Source organism: Salmo salar, chromosome ssa15 (genome assembly GCF_905237065.1).
Source record: "Salmo salar chromosome ssa15, Ssal_v3.1, whole genome shotgun sequence".
NCBI classification, from domain to species: Eukaryota; Metazoa; Chordata; class Actinopteri; order Salmoniformes; family Salmonidae; genus Salmo; species Salmo salar.
In genome coordinates, this window is record NC_059456.1 from 6673396 (window position 1) to 6694889 (window position 21494).

Sequence of the window (21494 nt, forward strand, 5' to 3'; positions counted from 1 at the left end):
GTGAGCTGGAGGCAGTAAAATGTAACGTGAGCTTGAGGTATTATAATGTAACGTGAGCTGGAGGCAGTATAATGTCACGTGAGCTGGAGGCAGTATAATGTCACGTGAGCTGGAGGCAGCATAATGTCACGTCAGCTGGAGGCAGTATAATGTAATGTGAGCTGGAAGTAGTATAATGTAATGTGAGCTGGAGGCAGTATAATGTAATGTGAGCTGGAAGCGGTATAATGTAATGTGAGCTGGAGGCGGTATAATGTAATGTGAGCTGGAGGCAGTATAATGTAATGTGAGCTGGAGGCAGTATAACGTAACGTGGAGGCAATATAACGTAACGTGAGCTGGAGGCAGTATAATGTAACGTGAGCTGGAGGCAGTATAACGTAACGTGAGCTGGAGGCAGTATAACGTAACGTGGAGGCAGTATAACGTAATGTGAGCTGGATGCAGTATAACGTAACGTGAGCTGGAGGCAGCATAATGTAACGTGAGCTGGAGGCAGTATAATGTAACGTGAGCTGGAGGCAGCATAATGTCACGTCAGCTGGAGGCAGTATAATGTAACGTGAGCTGGAGGCAGTAAAATGTAACGTGAGCTGGAGGCAGTAAAATGTAACGTGAGCTGGAGGCAGTATAATGTAACGTGAGCTGGAGGCAGTATAATGTAATGTGAGCTGGAGGCAGTATAAGGTAACGTGAGCTGGAGGCAGTATAATGTAACGTGAGCTGGAGTTAGTATAACGTAACGTGAGCTGGAGGCAGTATAACGTAACGTGAGCTGGAGGCAGTATAACGTAACGTGAGCTGGAGGCAGTATTACGTCACGTGAACTGGAGGCAGAATAATGTAACGTGAACTGGAGGCAGTATAATGTAACGTGGAGGCAGTATAATGTAACGTGGAGGCAGTATAATGTAACGTGAGCTGGAGGCAGCATAATGTCACGTGAGCTGGAGGCAGGATAATGTCACGTGAGCTGGAGGCAGAATAATGTAACGTGAGCTGGAGGCAGAATAATGTAACGTGAGCTGGAGGCAGAATACTGTCATGTGAGCTGGAGGCAGAATACTGTCATGTGAGCTGGAGGCAGAATACTGTCATGTGAGCTGGAGGCAGTATAATGTAACGTGAGCTGGAGGCAGTATAATGTAACGTGAGCTGGAAGCAGTATAATGTAACGTGAGCTGGAGGCAGTATAATGTAACGTGAGCTGGAGGCAGTATAAAGTAACGTGAGCTGGAGGCAGTATAATGTAACGTGAGCTGGAGGCAGTATAATGTAACGTGAGCTGGAGGCAGTATAATGTAATGTGAGCTGGAGGCAGTATAACGTAACGTGCAGGCAGTATAATGTAATGTGAGCTGGAGGCAGTATAACGTAACGTGCAGGCAGTAAAATGTTACGTGAGCTGGAGGCAGTATAATGTAACGTGAGCTGGAGGCAGTATAATGTAACGTGAGCTGGAGGCAGTATAATGTAACGTGAGCTGGAGGCAGTATAATGTAATGTGAGCTGGAGGCAGTATAATGTAATGTGAGCTGGAAGCGGTATAATGTAATGTGAGCTGGAGGCGGTATAATGTAATGTGAGCTGGAGGCAGTATAATGTAATGTGAGCTGGAGGCAGTATAACGTAACGTGGAGGCAATATAACGTAACGTGAGCTGGAGGCAGTATAATGTAACGTGAGCTGGAGGCAGTATAACGTAACGTGAGCTGGAGGCAGTATAACGTAACGTGGAGGCAGTATAACGTAATGTGAGCTGGATGCAGTATAACGTAACGTGAGCTGGAGGCAGCATAATGTAACGTGAGCTGGAGGCAGTATAATGTAACGTGAGCTGGAGGCAGCATAATGTCACGTCAGCTGGAGGCAGTATAATGTAACGTGAGCTGGAGGCAGTAAAATGTAACGTGAGCTGGAGGCAGTAAAATGTAACGTGAGCTGGAGGCAGTATAATGTAACGTGAGCTGGAGGCAGTATAATGTAATGTGAGCTGGAGGCAGTATAAGGTAACGTGAGCTGGAGGCAGTATAATGTAACGTGAGCTGGAGTTAGTATAACGTAACGTGAGCTGGAGGCAGTATAACGTAACGTGAGCTGGAGGCAGTATAACGTAACGTGAGCTGGAGGCAGTATTACGTCACGTGAACTGGAGGCAGAATAATGTAACGTGAACTGGAGGCAGTATAATGTAACGTGGAGGCAGTATAATGTAACGTGGAGGCAGTATAATGTAACGTGAGCTGGAGGCAGCATAATGTCACGTGAGCTGGAGGCAGGATAATGTCACGTGAGCTGGAGGCAGAATAATGTAACGTGAGCTGGAGGCAGAATAATGTAACGTGAGCTGGAGGCAGAATACTGTCATGTGAGCTGGAGGCAGAATACTGTCATGTGAGCTGGAGGCAGAATACTGTCATGTGAGCTGGAGGCAGTATAATGTAACGTGAGCTGGAGGCAGTATAATGTAACGTGAGCTGGAAGCAGTATAATGTAACGTGAGCTGGAGGCAGTATAATGTAACGTGAGCTGGAGGCAGTATAAAGTAACGTGAGCTGGAGGCAGTATAATGTAACGTGAGCTGGAGGCAGTATAATGTAACGTGAGCTGGAGGCAGTATAATGTAATGTGAGCTGGAGGCAGTATAACGTAACGTGCAGGCAGTATAATGTAATGTGAGCTGGAGGCAGTATAACGTAACGTGCAGGCAGTAAAATGTTACGTGAGCTGGAGGCAGTATAATGTAACGTGAGCTGGAGGCAGTATAATGTAACGTGAGCTGGAGGCAGTATAATGTAACGTGAGCTGGAGGCAGTATAATGTAACGTGAGCTGGAAGCAGTATAATGTAACGTGAGCTGGAGGCAGTATAATGTAACGTGAGCTGGAGGCAGTATAATGTAATGTGAGCTGGAGGCAGTATAATGTAATGTGAACTGGAGGCAGTATTACGTCACGTGAACTGGAGGCAGAATAATGTAACGTGAACTGGAGGCAGAATAATGTAACGTGAGCTGGAGGCAGTATAAAGTCACGTGAGCTGGAGGCAGTATAAAGTCACGTGAGCTGGAGGCAGTATAAAGTCACGTGAGCTGGAGGCAGTATAAAGTAACGTGAGCTGGAGGCAGTATAAAGTAACGTGAGCTGGAGGCAGTATAATGTAACGTGAGCTGGAGGCAGTATAATGTAACGTGAGCTGGAGGCAGTATAATGTAAAGTGAGCTGGAGGCAGTATAATGTAATGTGAGCTGGAGGCAGTATTATGTAATGTGAGCTGGAGGCAGTATAACGTAACGTGCAGGCAGTAAAATGTTACGTGAGCTGGAGGCAGTATAATGTAACGTGAGCTGGAGGCAGTATAATGTAACGTGAGCTGGAAGCAGTATAATGTAACGATAGCTGGAGGCAGTATAATGTAACGTGAGCTGGAGGCAGTATAATGTAATGTGAGCTGGAGGCAGTATAATGTAATGTGGAGGCAGTATAATGTAATGTGGAGGCAGTATAATGTCACGTGAGCTGGAGGCAGCATAATGTAACGTGAGCTGGAGGCAGTATAATGTAATGTGACCTGGAGGCAGTATAATGTCACGTGAGCTGGAGACAGTATAATGTCACGTGAGCTGGAGGCAGTATAATGTAACGTGAGCTGGAGGCAGTATAATGTAACGTGAGCTGGAGGCAGTATAATGTAACGTGAGCTGGAGGCAGTATAATGTAACGTGAGCTGGAGGCAGTATAATGTAACGTGAGCTGGAGGCAGTATAATGTAAAGTGAGCTGGAGGCAGTATAATGTAATGTGAGCTGGAGGCAGTATAACGTAATGTGAGCTGGAGGCAGTATAACGTAACGTGCAGGCAGTAAAATGTAACGTGAGCTGGAGGCAGTATAATGTAACGTGAGCTGGAAGCAGTATAATGTAACGTGAGCTGGAGGCAGTATAATGTAACGTGAGCTGGAGGCAGTATAATGTAATGTGGAGGCAGTATAATGTAATGTGGAGGCAGTATAATGTCACGTGAGCTGGAGGCAGCATAATGTAACGTGAGCTGGAGGCAGTATAATGTAATGTGACCTGGAGGCAGTATAATGTAAAGTGACTATGGCTGATGAGGCAGTGAGACACAGATAGAATGAAGACTAATCTTTGTATCTGTGCCATTATGAAGTTGGCAATGTCCATGCTAAAACGAGTTATATCTATCTAGAGCCCTCTCTACAGCCTGAGGTAAGAGCCAGGACGTACAGGAAGTAGCCCACATCTCATGCCAAGCAAGTCAAGACACGACCCTGAGAGAGAGAGAGAGAGATGTCAAGAGTGTTTTATCTTTCTATTATGACCTCAGTCAACAAGGCCTGACACACTACATCCAGACCCACCCTCCATCATAATCATTTTTATATCAGCGAGTTCACACATCATTTACCTTAGGCTGCCAGCCTAGCGTGCGCACGCGCACACACACACAGACACAGACACACGTTTCGATCAGTACATCTTGAACTGGATGAAAGCGGACTACGATGAATGTCAATAACCTTTACGATGGACTCAAGAGAATAAATATAATTATTTTGTCATTTCAAATGTTGTGGACCTGCATTACATTTTAGAGTTGTGGACGACTGGAATCATCTGACATATCGAAAGACGAAATAATTCAGGGGAAATATTTCAGGTCTGTAATTGTTCCTAGTCTGTTCAAATTGGGTAACAAACTAAAAGACAGGCTATCGTCTAAAGTCCACAAGATGAGGACCGCACATCCTTTATCCATATCCTACTGTATGTGACCATACATCCTCTACCCATGTCTTGAGCAATGTCATCTGCCTCTAAAATCTGCTTTACTTTAGTAAACAGGGAGACTCTGAGATGAAAAGGCCTAAGGTGAAACTACAAAATGTCAACTTGCCTCGGCCCTCGTCAACATGGGACATTAGACAAGCTTAGGGCACAATGACAAATAAGAGTTGTGTGTTGTTTAAAATTTTTTTTAAAAAAGTATACTAAATCATTTATCTTAAGAATGAAAAAAAAAATCTGCTATTATTTTTAGTTTCAGATCATAGCAATTTATAGGCTACACTAAAACTACAAAAACAAGACAAAACAAAAAAACAGGTATATGCAAACTCATATTTAGCACAAACCCTTGACAGTCACACACACTCATTGCACAGATTGTCTCTTGACAATCCGTTCCATCGACACAGCAGAGAAGAAGGCATTTCATGTCGATCGTTGCCGCGAATCAATCCGCCGAGCGTGTCTGACAGCTCACTAAGCAGTAAACAAAAACTCCCAGTCGCCGCGGAGACGAGCCTCATCCACCACCGTCCACCAACCGAGCCCCCTTTTAAAAAAATAAAATAAAAATGTTTCCATACCTACTGTTCTTCTCCAGATGTCCTGTCAGCATCTCAAGATGTCACCTCCAACAGACACAGAGACACAGAATAATACTCTCCAATTCCACAAACCAAGACGAGTAAATCCCCCTCTCCTCTTAGCCCCGAGCAAAGTGCTTCATGTTCGATAGAGAGGACAAAATAATAAATGGTTATCTGCATTTGGTTGTTCGCCGTCCGTTTACTAAGACATTAGTGGTAACCAGAGCAGCTCAGTCGACTTGGTGAAGAGGGAAGGCCGGAGGCATAGCTCTATCTCTTTGTTGGCAGTGCCTGGGACTGTGTTTGCCAGCGTACAGGCAGGCAGTCAGTGTGGTGTGGCCATCAGGGACTGGCACAGCTGATCCCCACCCTGTCACCTGCCTCACAACAGACCACGCGGGTAGAGTGGGTACTACGGGGTAGGGAGGGGGGTGGCAGGAAGGGGGAGGCACCATCACAACAGGACAGGATGGAACACACCATCTTGAGGTTTGGGGGGGGGGGATTCAGGGCAGAAAGATACCATCTGGGCTTGAGAACAGCAGATATAACCACTAGGCCTACCTTATGGTGAGGTACAGCAATTGGTGGAACATACCACCTGTGGGCTAGAAAAGGGGGTGGTGGAGGGTCAGTCTCTTTCAACAGGACAGGAAGATACCATCTGGGCTTTTAGAACAGGGGAGAAATAACTGCTAACTACGGGTGGGGTAGAGGGGCTGGTGGGGAGACGAACAGGATCATACCATCTGGGGTCTTGGGGGGAGGGGGGGGGGGTCAGCTTCCCTCACACACACACACACACACACACACACACACACACACACACACACACACACACACACACACACACACACACACACACACACATATACCATTGCCTAGGAGCTACCTACCTCGAGCAGCCACCAGCCAGGCAACATAAAACATTCAGCAAATTAGATTTTCTCATGAAACATTCAGCAAATTTGATTTTCTCATTACGGTAGCTTGGTAGGGGACTACATCATGTCTCATTACTGTAGCTTGGTAGGGGACTACATCATGTCTCATTAATGTAACTTGGTAGGGGACTACATCATGTCTCATTACAGTAGCTTGGTAGGGGACTACATCATGTCTCATTACGGTAGCTTGGTAGGGGACTACTTCATGTCTCATTACTGTAGCTTGGTAGGGGACTACATCATGTCTCATTACAGTAGCTTGGTAGGGGACTACATCATGTCTCATTACTGTAGCTTGGTAGGGGACTACATCATGTCTCATTACGGTAACTTGGGTGATACAACATTACAATTGGAAGAATATGATACACTAGAGCCTAGGAGGTCAAAGCGTAATTTCGTTACCGTGGAATTGTCCAAAGGCTGAGACAGATTTTTACATTTAAATGTTCCCCCCCCCCAAAAAAACAACATTGATTTTAAACTTTATCAACCCATACAACTCCATGCATAATGACTACTTATAACAATTTACACAAATCACGTTCACTAGCTAGCTTGCCAACTAAGATAACCGCATTTAGCTAACATTCTTTAGCATTTGGGTAGTTGGCGTTACGTATTTCCAAAACTTTGGTTTCCCGTCATGTAAATGTAAGCTGGGTGTCGATAGCAACTGCCAGACTCATTCAGTGCTAATGTAACGTTAGCAGGGAAATGCCTATAAGGACACGCCTGACGCCCAAACCAATATTCAATTTATTCAAATTAGGTTAGGGTAAGGGTCAAGTTTAAGGGTTTTGCTAGTCGGTTTAAGCGTCAGCGGTGTCCTTATAGTCTCTCCCCGTTAGCAGGCTAGTAGGGCTAACATTAGCAAACTAGTAGGCTAACGTTAGCGGGCCGGTAGGGCTAACGTTAGCGGGACGGTAGGGCTAACGTTAGCGGGCCGGTAGGGCTAACGTTAGCGGGGCGGTAGGGCTAACGTTAGCGGGCCGGTAGGGCTAACGTTAGCGGGCTGGTAAACCAAAATTATTTGGTTTAATTTGAAGTTATACATTTGAAGTAATTTCTGTTGGGAGTTTACATTATAGGGAATAAGGTTGGCTGCCAGTTTCTCCATATTACATCACGCCACGGAAAAACAATTTCCCAACATGACTTCTTCAGAATTCTGATCGGTTTTATGTAATAACTCCAAAAATAGAAAAGGGAGGTGTGACTTTGCATTGGGACTTTTGGTGCTATACGAATACAAATCCATATGTTACATGTGGTTACGTTTATGCTACCTACCATTTAAAGATATGTGGGTTTTTGGTAACAGAATTTTAAAGGCACAAGACAATGTTTCTTTAAAAAAATGTTTCCGTAAAATATTATTCTAAATTAAATATTAAGGATGTTGATATTAGTTGGCATGGGTCTTTACGTCAACATTGTTGTGTTTTGGTGTATTTCTGATACCTTTTAAGATTTTTTTCTGGTAGATGTTTTCTATCTGTTTGACAAGAAATCAAAGCCCTTGTTTATTCCTCATTTCTAGGATGGAAAATGGTTGAAAAATGTATACAGTGCCTTCAGAAAGTATTCACACCACTTGAATTCCTCGCTAATTTGGTTGTGTTACGGCCTGAATTCAAAATGTATGAAATATAATTTTCTCTCACACATCTACACACAATGCCTGTGCTTAGTTCCATTCTATTTATTGGTTTATCCTGAAAAACTCCCACGTCCTTAATGATTACAAAACATACCCATGACATGATGCAGCCACCACGATGCTTGAAAATATGGAGTGGTACTCAGTAATGTGTTGGATTTGCCCCAAACATAACACTATTTTTCAGGACAAAAATTGAACTGCTTTGCCACATTCTTTGCAATATTACTTTAGTGCCTTGTTGCAAACAGGATGCATGTTTTGGAATATTTTTATTCTGTACAAGCTTCCTTCTTTTCACTCTGTCAATTAGGTTAGTATTGTGGCGTGACTACAATGTTGTTGATCCACCCTCACTTCTCCTATCACAGCCTTTAAACTGTTCGAAAGTCACCATTGGCCTCATGGAGAAAACCCTGAGTGGTTTGCTTCCTGTCCGGCAACTGAGTTAGGAAGGACGCCTGTATCTTTGTAGTGACTGCGTGTATTGATACACCATACAAAAAAGTGTAATTAATAACTTTACCATGCTCAAAGGGATATTAAGTGTCTGCTTTTTTTTTTTTTTTTTAACTCATCTACCCTTCTTTGCGAGTCATTAGAAAACCTCCCTCGTCTTTGTGTTTGAAATGCATTGCTTGACTGAGGGACCTTTCAGATAATTGTATGTATCTTTGTCAAATAACTCTCAAAATTCAAGAGGTGCAGCACTATTTTCACATTTCACTTTTTCCCCCAAAATATCCGTGCTGTCCATGCATTCAGCACATGACCAGTCACGCGGCAGCATTACTCCGGCTACGAAGCAACAACAAAAAAAGTAAATAAATATATATTTACAATAATAAATAAAATAATAAATAAACAAATACAAATAAATAGTAACATAATAAAATGTAATTCATCTGGGTGAAGAGGATGACTTTATTTAGAACAATAGTGCAATGACGATGAAAAATGGTGGGTATTGTGGGCAGTCTAGTTATTTTATTATGAAAGGTTGGAAATGGTATATAAATTCCCCTCAGAGTCAAATCAGACATTGAGTACAACATACTATGTGTGTGTAGTTCACAATAGCAAAAGCCCAAACAAACGAATGGACGCACTGACAGCATTGCAAATGCTGCAGAATTTAGATGAGTTGGGGGAAGTCGGATGGAGGTTCGGATATCGAGCTTGAAATCGACGTTGCTGATGAAGACTCTTCATCTGATTCTAAAAATGTCGACTTCAAGCCTCCCCCCTCCGATTGCCTGAGCCTCGACACAGGAAAAACCAGAACACAGCCAACTGAGACGGTGCTTCCAAAATGCCTCGGTGAGACAGGAGTCTGGGAGGGATGGCACAGTTTTGGGTAGAAATTAAATGATGAGTTAAATGTGACATGTAGATGTTGCAACATATCAGAGATCGTACTGTTCCTCACACAGGAAGTGAAACAGTACACGTCTATAGATAAACTCAAAACAGTTATTGCACTCTTGTATGTCCGTGGGGCATGGATGTGGAGTAAGGCTGTCACGAAATTTCATCAGCTGGTGATTGTCAAGCAAATAACTGGTTGGTCTCAAGGTAATTGACCTGTTAATTAACACAAAGACATTTAGCATCTCCTGGCTTCCACACATAGCCTACAAGCCATTTTATAAAAGTCGAATAAATCCATGTAATATAGCCTACACCTTCACAATAAATCCATGATTTATTTTAGACAGGTCTAAAGAAACATGATATGAAGAAAATGTAGTCTATTTCAGAAGAACAGAATAGCATAGTCTGAGTTGTCCTTATGTTAGGTCCTGATGTAGCTATGCCAAATGGCTGTGGGCTACACTAGTTCATTTAGTAGACAAGATTTGCTTAGAATTCAGTGTCATTATTTTATAGTATGAAGAACACAATTGAACAAAACTGAACAACATAGAAAGGATATTTTCTCCAAACGATTTGAGGGAGTGCGCACGTGGCTATTCTGTACTGAGCGGTTAACAAAGAAACAGGTATTCCTATATGCTTAATTTAGAGTTATTAATGTAACTTTAGTTGTTCTACAAACGTTGGGCTATATGTTTTGATTTTTAATACATTGTAAGGCTGCATGATGCGACTAATGATGATTTGAAAAAAGTTGCTTTAAAGGCATGAGCTCTGCTTTGTTTTTTTGTGCAGGCTGTACACACTACATCAGTCTCTCATTAACAATTTCAGAAGCACTTGATAATGCCTCGAATTTCCAGGCGGCATCCCCTTTGTGTGGCCATAATGCACATAAATCCATGCCTTTTGCAGCCCTTCTCCCTAAATGCTGCCGAAGCACCTTATCCAATTCCAAAGTGCATATTGAAGATATTGGAAGAACTGTCCACATTTACTTTTCGTCAGCCAACAAGATAAGTAGGCCTAACAAACAGCAAAAGCACTTGCCTATGTCAATCTACTATTCCCCCATGGTACAAAAGTTGACCTATTCTAATCTGTGGGAGAAATAAATATTCCAAAACTGTCTGGGACAGTTGTGGGATGTGATAGATCCAAAATGAATACAACCACTAGAACCAAAAAAATATTTTTACTCACTGTGGCTGACGCAACAGCCCATGTGTTTAACTTAAAATGCTGATAAACTATTGGGCTATTTCTTCACATAATAAGCGCAGCAATGCGCACACGGCAGTCGTTCCATTAGCGGGAAAACACCATTATCAAAAGTGGCCACAAATGTGATTATGCAGGTAATGCTTTTATTATAAAAGGTGCATTTTTATGGTGAAAATTATCTTCCCCAAACTCGAAACTCATGTGCGGCATAAGCTCTACACCCGTTGTACAGCGGATTAATGTGCTTCATTTTAAGAAGTTATTTGGCCACTTTAGTTGTGATACAAACCTTATCAAAACATATGGGCTAGGCTACATGAGGTGTGCGACTATGATTCAAAAAATATTGTTTCTTGCCTTATGCTGTGCATCATTCACAAGTGATAATATATAATTCACAACTGATAGGCTAATATTGTCACCCATCAGACTATTCTTGATTTAATCTTGTCTTTACATATTCTAAATAATATATTTGTGAAGTTCATTTTGATTTATAATGGATAATTATCATGGACCCGTCTCGAAACAGGGGCAGGGGAAAAAAATACCTGTAATCTATGCATTTAAATAGCGAATGGAGGACGCTTTTCCTGTGGTTCATTTTCATGCCAGCCAGGTAGGCTATACTCCTGTTGTAAAGTTAAGCAATGTGCTTAATGTTAGGAAAGTTGAGAAATAAATATAGTAGGCCTAGCCTATAGAAAGCTGATGGGATCCTCCTCTTTTTATTAGAGGCCACCACTCTATTTTCCCTCGCAATTGCACAGCTTATAGAAATGTTGCGCAAAATGAGCTCACGGGCTCTCATTAAGTGTTTAATTAGATTTTCTAGAACATTTGCATCAATGTCAGAGTGATTAGAAGGACAATAGAGTGCTGAGTACCAGGCAGTTAGCAAGTTTGGTAGGATACTAATGACCATCAGCAGCATCAGAGCTTGGAGAAGCCTAGTTACCGTGACTAAACGGTCACATGGAATTTGACTGCCTCCATGACTCGTGACCGCCTGGGTGGGGGTAACCCAGTCAGCGTAACAGTCCTAATGTGGAGTAATTTTGGTCTGATAGATATGGGGTGGACTTTTCAGAGAGACCATGCCACGCAACCGCTCCAGAGAGACCATGCCACGCAACCGCTTCAGAGAGACCATGCCACGCAACCGCTCCAGAGAGACCATGCCACGCAACCGCTCCAGAGAGACCATGCCACGCAACCGCTTCAGAGAGATTGTGCGACACCTGCGGCACGTGCACACAAAACAAGGCCCATGAAAACTGTGTGCAGTGCAACCGATTTGTTTGTGGGGCTTGCTCACACAAAGCCCCGAAGCTGTGTGTGGACTGTGGACCCAAAGCATAAAGAGAAGACGAGATTGATTCATGTGTAAAAGGCACGCGTAAGGACACAATACAATGTCTGATAAAGTCAACAAATTACTATTTTTATATATAGTGGGTAACGAGAGCACGTTCTCTTTAATAGTCAGGTGCTCTGCCATATATGACAACATCTTCAAATGAAATACCAACTTCAAGAAACATTGGGAAACGGCGGCACTCCAAAAACGTGCTTGCATTTTACTGGTGGAAAGTAGGTTACACCGAGAAAAGTACCGGTGAAAAGTAGCTATACATTTTTCTGCGTGAAAAACTGAGAAAACGCAACCCCTAAACAATAATATAATAATTGTGTGATGGCGGGATGCAGGGTTGTGTTCCAAACGAAACAACTACAAGTGTGCTTGCTCTACTTCCTCTTCTTTTGAGTCATAAAAGTGCAATGAAGAGGTGTGTGGTCACTTTGAGACACCAGTTAGTCCTCTCACTCAAACCCTTATCATTTTTGTTAGGCTTATGTTGAATCTACCCCCACATTTTCCAGGAATATTCTTATCACGTTACTGAATGTATCCAGAGTATTTTCAGATTTCGTTATCAACAAAATGAGGCAAAAAAAGCACAGTACATTTAAAATGCACATAAAAATATCAACATTATAAAGTTTGTTTGGATTCAGTCTTGTGGTCAGGTGACCTGTCAGTCTAATAATAGGCTCAACTTACCCCAAGGCAAACATTTTCACTATATTAACCAAAAAGATACATGGACGCCGTGCTTCTACACCTGCATTGCTTGCTGTTTGGGGTTTTAGGTTGAGTTTCTGTACAGCACTCCAATTTATTTACATACGTATTCACACCTCTTTGTCAATACTTTGTAGAAGCACCTTTGGTGGCAATTACAGCTTTGAGTCATCTTGGGTATTATGTCTGGGGCAGCAGGGTAGCCTAGTGGTTAGAGCGTTGGACTAGTAACTGAAAGGTTGCTGGATCAAATCCCCTGAGCTGACAAGGTACAAATCTGTCGTTCTGCCCCTGAACAAGGCAGTTAACCCACTGTTCCCTGTCATTGTAAATAAGAGACTGATCTTAATTGACTTGCCAAGTTAAATAAAAAGAGTAAAACATGTCTGTATCAGCTTTGCACATCTGGATTTTATAATTTCGGTCCCATTCTTCCTGGCAGATTTATCTCCAGCTCTGTTAAGTTAGATGGGGAGCGGAGGTGAACAGCAACCTTCAAGTCTTTTACACAGATTTTCAAATGGGATATAAGTCTGAGCTTTGGGTGGGCCACTCAAGGACTTTCACATTCTTGTTCTGAAGCCATTCCAGCATTGCTTTGGCTGTATGCTTGGTATCATTGTACCGTTGAAGTGTAAATCTTCGCCTCAGTGTAAGGTCGTTTGCACTCTGAAGCAGGTTCTCATCAAGGATTTGCCTGTATTTGGCTCCATTCATTGTTCCCCTCTATCCTTACCAGTCTCCCAGTCCCTGCCGCTGAAAAGCATCTCCATAGCATGATGCAACCACCATGCTTCAACAGTAAGGATGGTGTTTGACAGGTCATGAGCTGTGCCTGGTTTTCTCCAGATAACACTTTGCATTCAGGCCAAAGAGTTCATTTTTGTCTTATCAGAATCTTTTGCCTGATGTATTTCACGTATTTTTTTTGCCTTCTCTAGGCGTGCGGCCATGTGCCTTTTCCTCGGGAGTGGCTTCTGTCTGGCTACTCTCCCATAAATCCCAGAATACTGAAGTGCCTGAGAGACTGTTGTCCTTCTGGAAACGGTTGTCCCATCTTAGCCAAGGAACTCTGTAGTTCTGTCAGAGTGGTCAGTGGTAGATCAGACCAAGGTCCTTCTTTCCCGGGTTGCTAAGTTTGGTCGGACGGCCCTGCTCTAGGCATTCTGGGTAGTTCCATATATCTTACATTTCATAATGATGGAGACCAGTGTACTCTTTCAACACTGTAGAAATTGTTTTATACCCTTCCCCAGATATCTTCCTCATTACAATTCTATCTCCGAACTCTACAGACAGTTTCCTTGGACTTCATGGTACATATTCTGCTCTGACATGAACTGTCAATTGTGGGACCTTATATAGACAAGTGTGTTTCTTTTTAAATCATGTCCAAACAATTGAATTGGTCACAGGTGGACTCAAGTTGTAGGGACATCTCAAGGATGATCAAAGGAAATTGGATGCACTTGTGTTTAATTTGGAGTGTCATTGCCATGGGGGTGTGAATACTTATGTAAATGAGATATTTCTGTATTTCCTTTTCAATAAATATAATCACTGTCATTGTGGGGTATTGTATGTAGGTGGGTGTGAAAGAAATATATCTTTTTTTTTTATTCTGGTTGTAACAACAAAATGTTGAATAAGTCAAGGGTATGAATACTTTCTGAAGTCACAGTATGTTATCGATGATGTATGTTAACTATGATGATGCAGGGCTCGACATTAACTCAGATTGTTCTCTTGACCGGGGCAAGTTAAAAAAAATACAAATAATAATCTAAATATCAAATAATTACTCCAATCACAATTGGAACAGACAGGCCAACATTGGTATAATACCTGAAAATGTACATAAATAAAATAAGCTGACGTGCATATTGACTATAGACTCATGTCCAAACCGATGTTGACATGAGGGAGGAGCCAGAAAATGTAGCCAAACTTGAATGAAACATTTAACTACGTCAATATAGGCTAAACGCCAGTCATGTTTGACAAATATAATGAAGGGTAATTAACATTAACGTCTAAAGGCTTGATTCTGTCCACATCCTCGAGGCTCGAGTTGTTCAGATCAAATGATCACATGACCGGAGAGTGACGGACAGTGCCTGTTGTTGTACACCCCACCCACCTTGAATCTGAGAGGAGGTGTTGAGCATTTTGAAACTATTTAACCATTAACATAATTGTTTCAAACTTGGACATTTTGTAATTTTTTTTAAGCATGTCTTGCCTTGATTCAAAGTAACCTAGCCAACCCTAGCCTAGCCAACCCTAGCCTAGCCAATCCTAACCAACCCTAGCCTAGCCAACCCTACCTAAAATACGACAATAGAAATGTTGAGGGAATTATTTTATAAACACTTAATGCCATTGAAACCATGTTGTCATGTTCTATTGGTTTTCAAATCAATGTTATTTTATTTGTCCAGCGGCCAAATGCATAAGGAGACACTAGAGCGCGGTGGGCCACACCTTCCCCTAACCCAGAAGACGCTGGGCAAATTTGTGCGCCGCCCTATGGGACTCCTGGTCACGGCCGGTTGTGACACAGCCTGGGATCGAACCGTGGTCTATAGTGACGCCTCAAGCACTGCATTAGACCACTGCGCCACTCGGGAGATCCGTCTTATATTTCAAACAGATATTTTAATCTATGGTCATATGAAACTGTTTGCGGTGCACTTTTGAGAACAGTGTTTTCCCGCTAATTGCATTTTGGAACATTTGTCTACAGCCATGTGCGCATTGTTGAGCTCATAATATTAAGACATTCAACTTGATCAACATTTTAAAGCTAAACAGTATGATTTGTTGCATCAGCCTCATTGCTTTATAAAACATTTAAAACATTTAAATGTCATGTGCAGTGGTTGTATGAATTTTGGATCTGTTGTCCCAGAACTGTCCTAGAGTCTGTTTTCAACCTTATACATATTTATCGTCCCAGGGATGACGGGACACCCGTAATATACAGCTCTGGATGGAATTATTTTATAAAAGTCATAAAAAGTATTTGGTTGTAATTGTAATGTTGCAATATTTTATAGGCTACCAAGGGTGGCCAATCATCCTCCAGGAGAGCCTTAAAGGGGCAGTGTTGTATTTTGAGACATGCTTGAATATGCAAAGAAGCCAATAGGCAGGGTAGCCTACATTTTTGTCTGATTCTCTATAGTAAACAATATAATAATGCATTTTACTTTGTAATGATGCAAAAATTGTGTTTTTGGGGGGACAAGGCGGTACAATTGACTTGAGCTTTTGGACAAGTAAAAATATATATATTTTTTTAATGTAAAAAAAAGTTGTTGTCAATCCCTGTGATGCATGTTATCTACGATGATGCATGTTGTGCCAGGAAAATGCCAGTCAGTAGAACATGGGTCTACTCTACTCCACCAATGTTTGTTTACTTTAAGTATAGCTAGCTAGCTAGCTAAGTGACTATTGCAATCAGACAATTGTGATTTTTGCATGGGTGGATTCAGTGAAATATATTGGGGGGGGATTGAAAAAATATAGAGCACTGCAGAAGCTTGCCAGGTGTGTCGCCATGAACAATGGCATGCATCACCACTTTGGCTAAACTCAGATTCACTTTGGGGGGGTTGCAGTTCAGGGGACAGTGCACATGAGTTGAAGTAACATAGCAAATCAAAGTTTAGACAAATAATGCAAGTAACGGAATAAATCAAAACAACTACAAGCTAGTAAGCTAGCTAGCGAGCCATAACCAGCGAGCTATCTGACCGGCATATAGCTAGCTAGCGAGCCATAACCAGCGAGCTATCTGACTGGCATATAGCTAGCTAGCGAGCCATAACCAGCGAGCTATCTGACCGGCATATAGCTAGCTAGTGACCCATAACAAGCAAGCTATCTGACCAGCATATAGCTAGCTAGCTAGCTAGCTACACACTACCTCATTCATAGAAGCTAAATAAGGTTAGGGTTCCCACACGGCCATATAACAGCGCTTGTTTAAAGAAAACAGACGGAAGACAAATCGACTAAATTAGCCATCTGCGTCTCCTAATACTTGTGTGTAAACAGAAGACGGACGCCACAAACATGTTGTCACTGAAAAATACTGTCAGCTGCAACTGCGTTAAAACAGCGTTCAGTACGTGTATATTTTGCATCTGTGAAAATATTTTTTATGTGATATGTAGTGACAGGAAACCAAGGCTTTCTGAAGGCTTCGACTCTTTCACGTAAAACAGTTAATTACTCGAAGCTTCATTATCTGTTCATAATGCACATTAGTGACATCTGCTGGTCAACAATAAATAGAAATTTTTTTACCCCACTGTTTTCTTCAAAACTCCGCGGTGCAGCGGTAAGTCATTGGCTTTAGTAGACTATAATCTGTTGAAATACCAGGTTCGCATCATGCTTCCCCTTTAGGCCTTCAAGTTAAGGCTACTATTTTTCAAAAACAAAATCTATGTCCTTCTTTAGGCTGTTTAAGACAGATGCTTATACTATACCAAATAAAACAAATGATTTAAAAACAGAAAATAAACCACACTTTCAGCCCTGAATAGTATTGTCTTCAACTGGAATCGACCTCATACCCTCACGAATTTGACTGTTCCAATAATTCCCTACTCTACCAAATCAGGTTAAAAACTTTCTCTAAAACAAAATCCTACCTATATTTGTAAGTAAGATGTTCAGTAGAGATCTGTGTTTGGAAAGCAGCCGAACCGAACCACTGGCGAAATCACTGGGATCAAACGAAGCATCCGGACGTCAGTGATGACGTGCGTCAGCACACCGCTTTCTGATTTTCGACGCAATGCCTCGGAGGTCCGGTATCAAACTAACATCACTAGCTGGTGATATGAAAGTATAAAGGAGCTTTATGTTTCTAGAACTGTAAATTTGCCACTTAAAAAAAAAATATATATATATTCTAATAGTACATCGATATATATATAAAAATCGATGTACTATTAGATGGGAGTATTTGGCTGCCAGGGCCTCTAAACACAACATGTTAAAGTCCTTGGACTATATGGAGTAACGTTATGCTCCTTTAGTCTGTTGGGGCCACCCTATGTCATGGTTTGGTAGCTAACTATATCACACACAAACGTATAGGTTGCAATTGTCAAGCTTTCCATAATTCAGACTTGTCAGTGCAATGCTTTAATTCTTCTTCCGTCTGAATGGTTAGCTGATTTGTCAACACAACATTAGTTAGTTAGTTAGCTTGTTAAACCGCTAGTTAACTAGCTAGCTAGGACTATTTTTTTGTATATTTTTTTTTGCTAACGTAGTATATTCACAACCACAATGCAGTCGTTGGAAAGCAAGTGGTTGTATTGAAAGGGGGGGGGGAAGCCAGTTGGTTTATACAAATCTTTAAAACAAAATTGAAAAAGTATGGAGAAATGTTGGGTTCTTCTATTCCCCTCCATCTTTACATAAAATAAATAAGGACGAATACGGATAGTTAGAGAAAGTGTGTTGACCGGTCGGGGGGGAAATAGCTAGCGCAAAGCAGCATTTGATTTGATGATTCCGACCTAGCATTTAAGCTAGCTAGAGGTTAGGTTATGAGAGCTAACGTAGAAAATGTATTTGGTATCGGTTGTCAACTTACCAGTAAACGTGGGTTTATATTGGAATACTCCAGGCAAAAATATAGAGGATAAATATGTAATAGTATCAATATAACGCTGTCCTTGGCCCTCTCTTCTTCTTCTTTTTATCCAAATAGAACCAATGCTGCCATAATCCCAAAGTGGCTATAGATCCTGCTTCTTCTGCTGGTAGCCATCTTTAATCCTGCTCAACATCCAAACAACACAACCCTCCTCCGTCTCTACTCTTCCCAACCAAATGCTGTGTATAACCCTGGATGACTGACAGGGGGCGCTGTATTGAAGCCACCGCTCAGCCATCTTGGCACTCCTCAATTGTGTACAACATTTTGGATGCATATTATTTTCTACATTCGTTTTTGAAACGTTTTATTATATTACAGACACCTTAATTCATACTTCTAAATTATATTATGTGAGTTAAAAATTTAAAAAAATATATATACAAAGTAGATGGTACTAATGTTACTGTCCCCACTACGGTAACAAAATACTTAAGTACACGTAATTGTGTTCTTGAAACACTTAACTGAAATACTGTAGAATTCCATTCATTCCTATGGCGGACTGCTCCTACTGGTGAGAGCCAATATGGCCGACTGGTAGCTTCAAAGTATAATAATAGCCAATACATAGCATCAACAAACAAGGGGTTTATTTTGTATATATATATATATCATTGGTTCCAACGTTAATTCTTCTTCAGTGGGGTTTAACACAGTTGGCATCCAATGTTAATAATGGTGCATTACGGCCACCAACTGGACTGGAGTATAAATCCATTATATTAGTTTTGTACAAAAATGGAAAAAGGAAAAGATTACCCTACAAACCCACCACCACCACCCCATTCCACTATTTTGAAGTACTTCTCTGCAGCTGCCACCACAATACCTATTTTCTGTGACTTACGTTCCATTCCTGCGGTACAGCTGATAACATGGCAATGAACCAGTGGAGGCTCCTCAGAGGAGGAAGGGGAGGACCATCCTCCTCAGTGAATTTCATAAAAATGTTAAAACATTTAAAAGATTAAACTATACTAAATATATTAACACTTCAACAAATAATTGATTAAAACAAACTGTTTTGCAATGAAGGTCTACAGTAGACTCAACAGCACTCTGTAGGGTAGCACCATGGTGTACCCAGAGGACAGCTAGCTTCCATCCTCCTCTGGGTACATTGACTTCAATACAAAACCTAGGAGGTTCATGGTTCTCACCCCCCTTCCATAGACTTACACAGTAATTGTGACAACTTCCGGAGGACGTCCTCCAACTTATCAGAGCTCTTGCAGCATGAACTGACATGTTGTCCACTCAATCAAAGGATCAGAGAATGAATCTAGTACTGAAAGCTTAAGCTACAGCTAGCTAGCAGCAGTGCATAAAATGTGATGAGTAGTTGACTCAAAGAAAGAAAGACAATAGTTGAACAGTTTTGAACACATAACATTTCTTTAAAAAATGAAGGAGAAGCGATAGTGTCATTTTTTTTCTCAGTTTCCTTAACTTAGCTAGCTAGTTTAGCCTACTCAAACACCCTGCTCGAACAGAGGGATGCTACGTTAGCTAGCTGGCTCTGACAACACAACACAACTCTTCCAAGTCAAGGTAAGCGTTTGGTTTTACTAATTTATTGCCACCGGGGCCCACCGGTGTAACTGCTACACTGCTTACTGACTATACACTGTAATGTTACTGCATGATTGTAGCAGGTTTACTAACACGTTAGTTCTATTAGCTATGTTGACTACAACGTTACTTTATCTAATATGGTGACAATGATGTAGGCTGTGTGTAGCGGTTTAGCTTGGAAAGGTTTTTTCTCCTGGTCACATACAGCTGATGTGTTGTGCATTGAAGTCCACAAATGAAGAGGTGAGAGGAGGAGAACGCGTAGATACAAGAAGGAATACAACGTGGCTGCTATGAAAGTGAACTGTGTTTTCGTGTGATCAGGCCTGTATTAATTTAGCAGATTCTGTTTAGAAACGTTTCTTAAACGGAAGCAAATGGAACGAAACAGGGATAAACACACCTGAATTTGTTCAATAGAAACTCTCGTTTGCAACTGTTGGACTAATGATTACATCCTAGATCAGCTAGGTGCAGGCAAGAGTGTGCAAGGCGGTATTGAATGTGTCACTGTCTATTACCTTAACATTTTCTCTCGACCTGTGTGCACCTACGTTGTAAACTTTCATTCATAGGCTAGGTTGTAGCAACCTCATGATGGGTATAGGGAACATTCTAGTATCATGTAGTAGCCTGAACCTATCGATGTTACATTGAACTGGGTGAATGGAATATGAATGACAGTCATCCAATATGCTGTAATAGAAATAAGGCCATGCTCATGGAAAAAAAAACAATAATCCTCCCTCATCATAAAGAGCAGTGACCGCCACTGCAATGAACACTGTACTGGTAAAAGTCTTTCACCCATCTTCCTCTATTTTCTTCACTGCCTCAGCCTATGACACCTACTGTACAACTCTGACCGTGGTAACCTCAACCTGCCTCTCTCGCACCGGACACATACCAGGGTACTGCTTCTTTCAACGATACTACACATTCCTTTGTCCAATACCCTCCTGCAACCCAACTTTACTTATTCCTCCCGCCTGGCAAAATCACAGCTATCTTGGTCAAATCCAAGGCTAATACTCCCACCTGGTGGTTGAATTTGAGAAGACATACAATGAAGATGCAAGTCACTTCTAGTTGTGATTGTTGGCTTTCCCACCCAACATAGCAGCATAGAATAGAATAGTTTTTTGTTTTTTTTAGGCCATTAATGTGTGTTTTAAAAACATGTCATCCACATTGAGTGGATTAGTAGATTATATACTGACATTACATGCATAATGAACTTCCATGGCAGGTCATCTGACACCAAGATACTGAATACACAGTTTATGGGGGATGAGCCTGCATTAACTTATTATTATATTTTACCTTTATTTAACTAGGCAAGTCAGTTAAGAACAAATTCTTATTTTCAATGACGGCCTAGGAACAGTGGGTTAAACTGCCTTGTTCAGGGGCAGAACAACATATTTTTTTTTACCTTGTCAGCTCGGGGATTTGATCTTCCATCCTTTCGGTTACTAGTCCAATGCTCTAACCACTAGGCTACCTGCTGTGTACCAGTCCAATGCTCTAACCACTAGG

General features: G+C 41.6%; 1 protein-coding gene across 5 annotated transcripts in view; it reads right to left on the reverse strand.

Moving 5' to 3' along the window:
• LOC106570917 (WD repeat and FYVE domain-containing protein 3) overlaps positions 1-18527 on the reverse strand; it is a 326816-nt gene extending 308289 nt beyond the window's left edge. For 2 of the 5 annotated variants that reach the window (XM_045695420.1, XM_045695419.1), the window contains exon 1: positions 5392-6103. In XM_045695420.1, coding sequence (XP_045551376.1) covers positions 5392-5423 — 32 coding nt within the window. In that variant the 5' untranslated portion in view covers positions 5424-6103. Of the gene's footprint in view, positions 1-5391; positions 6104-18314 lie in introns of those variants that run through there. The other 3 variants (XM_045695422.1, XM_045695418.1, XM_045695421.1) reach the window with 2 other exon arrangements.
• Positions 18528-21494: the final 2967 nt, after the last annotated feature.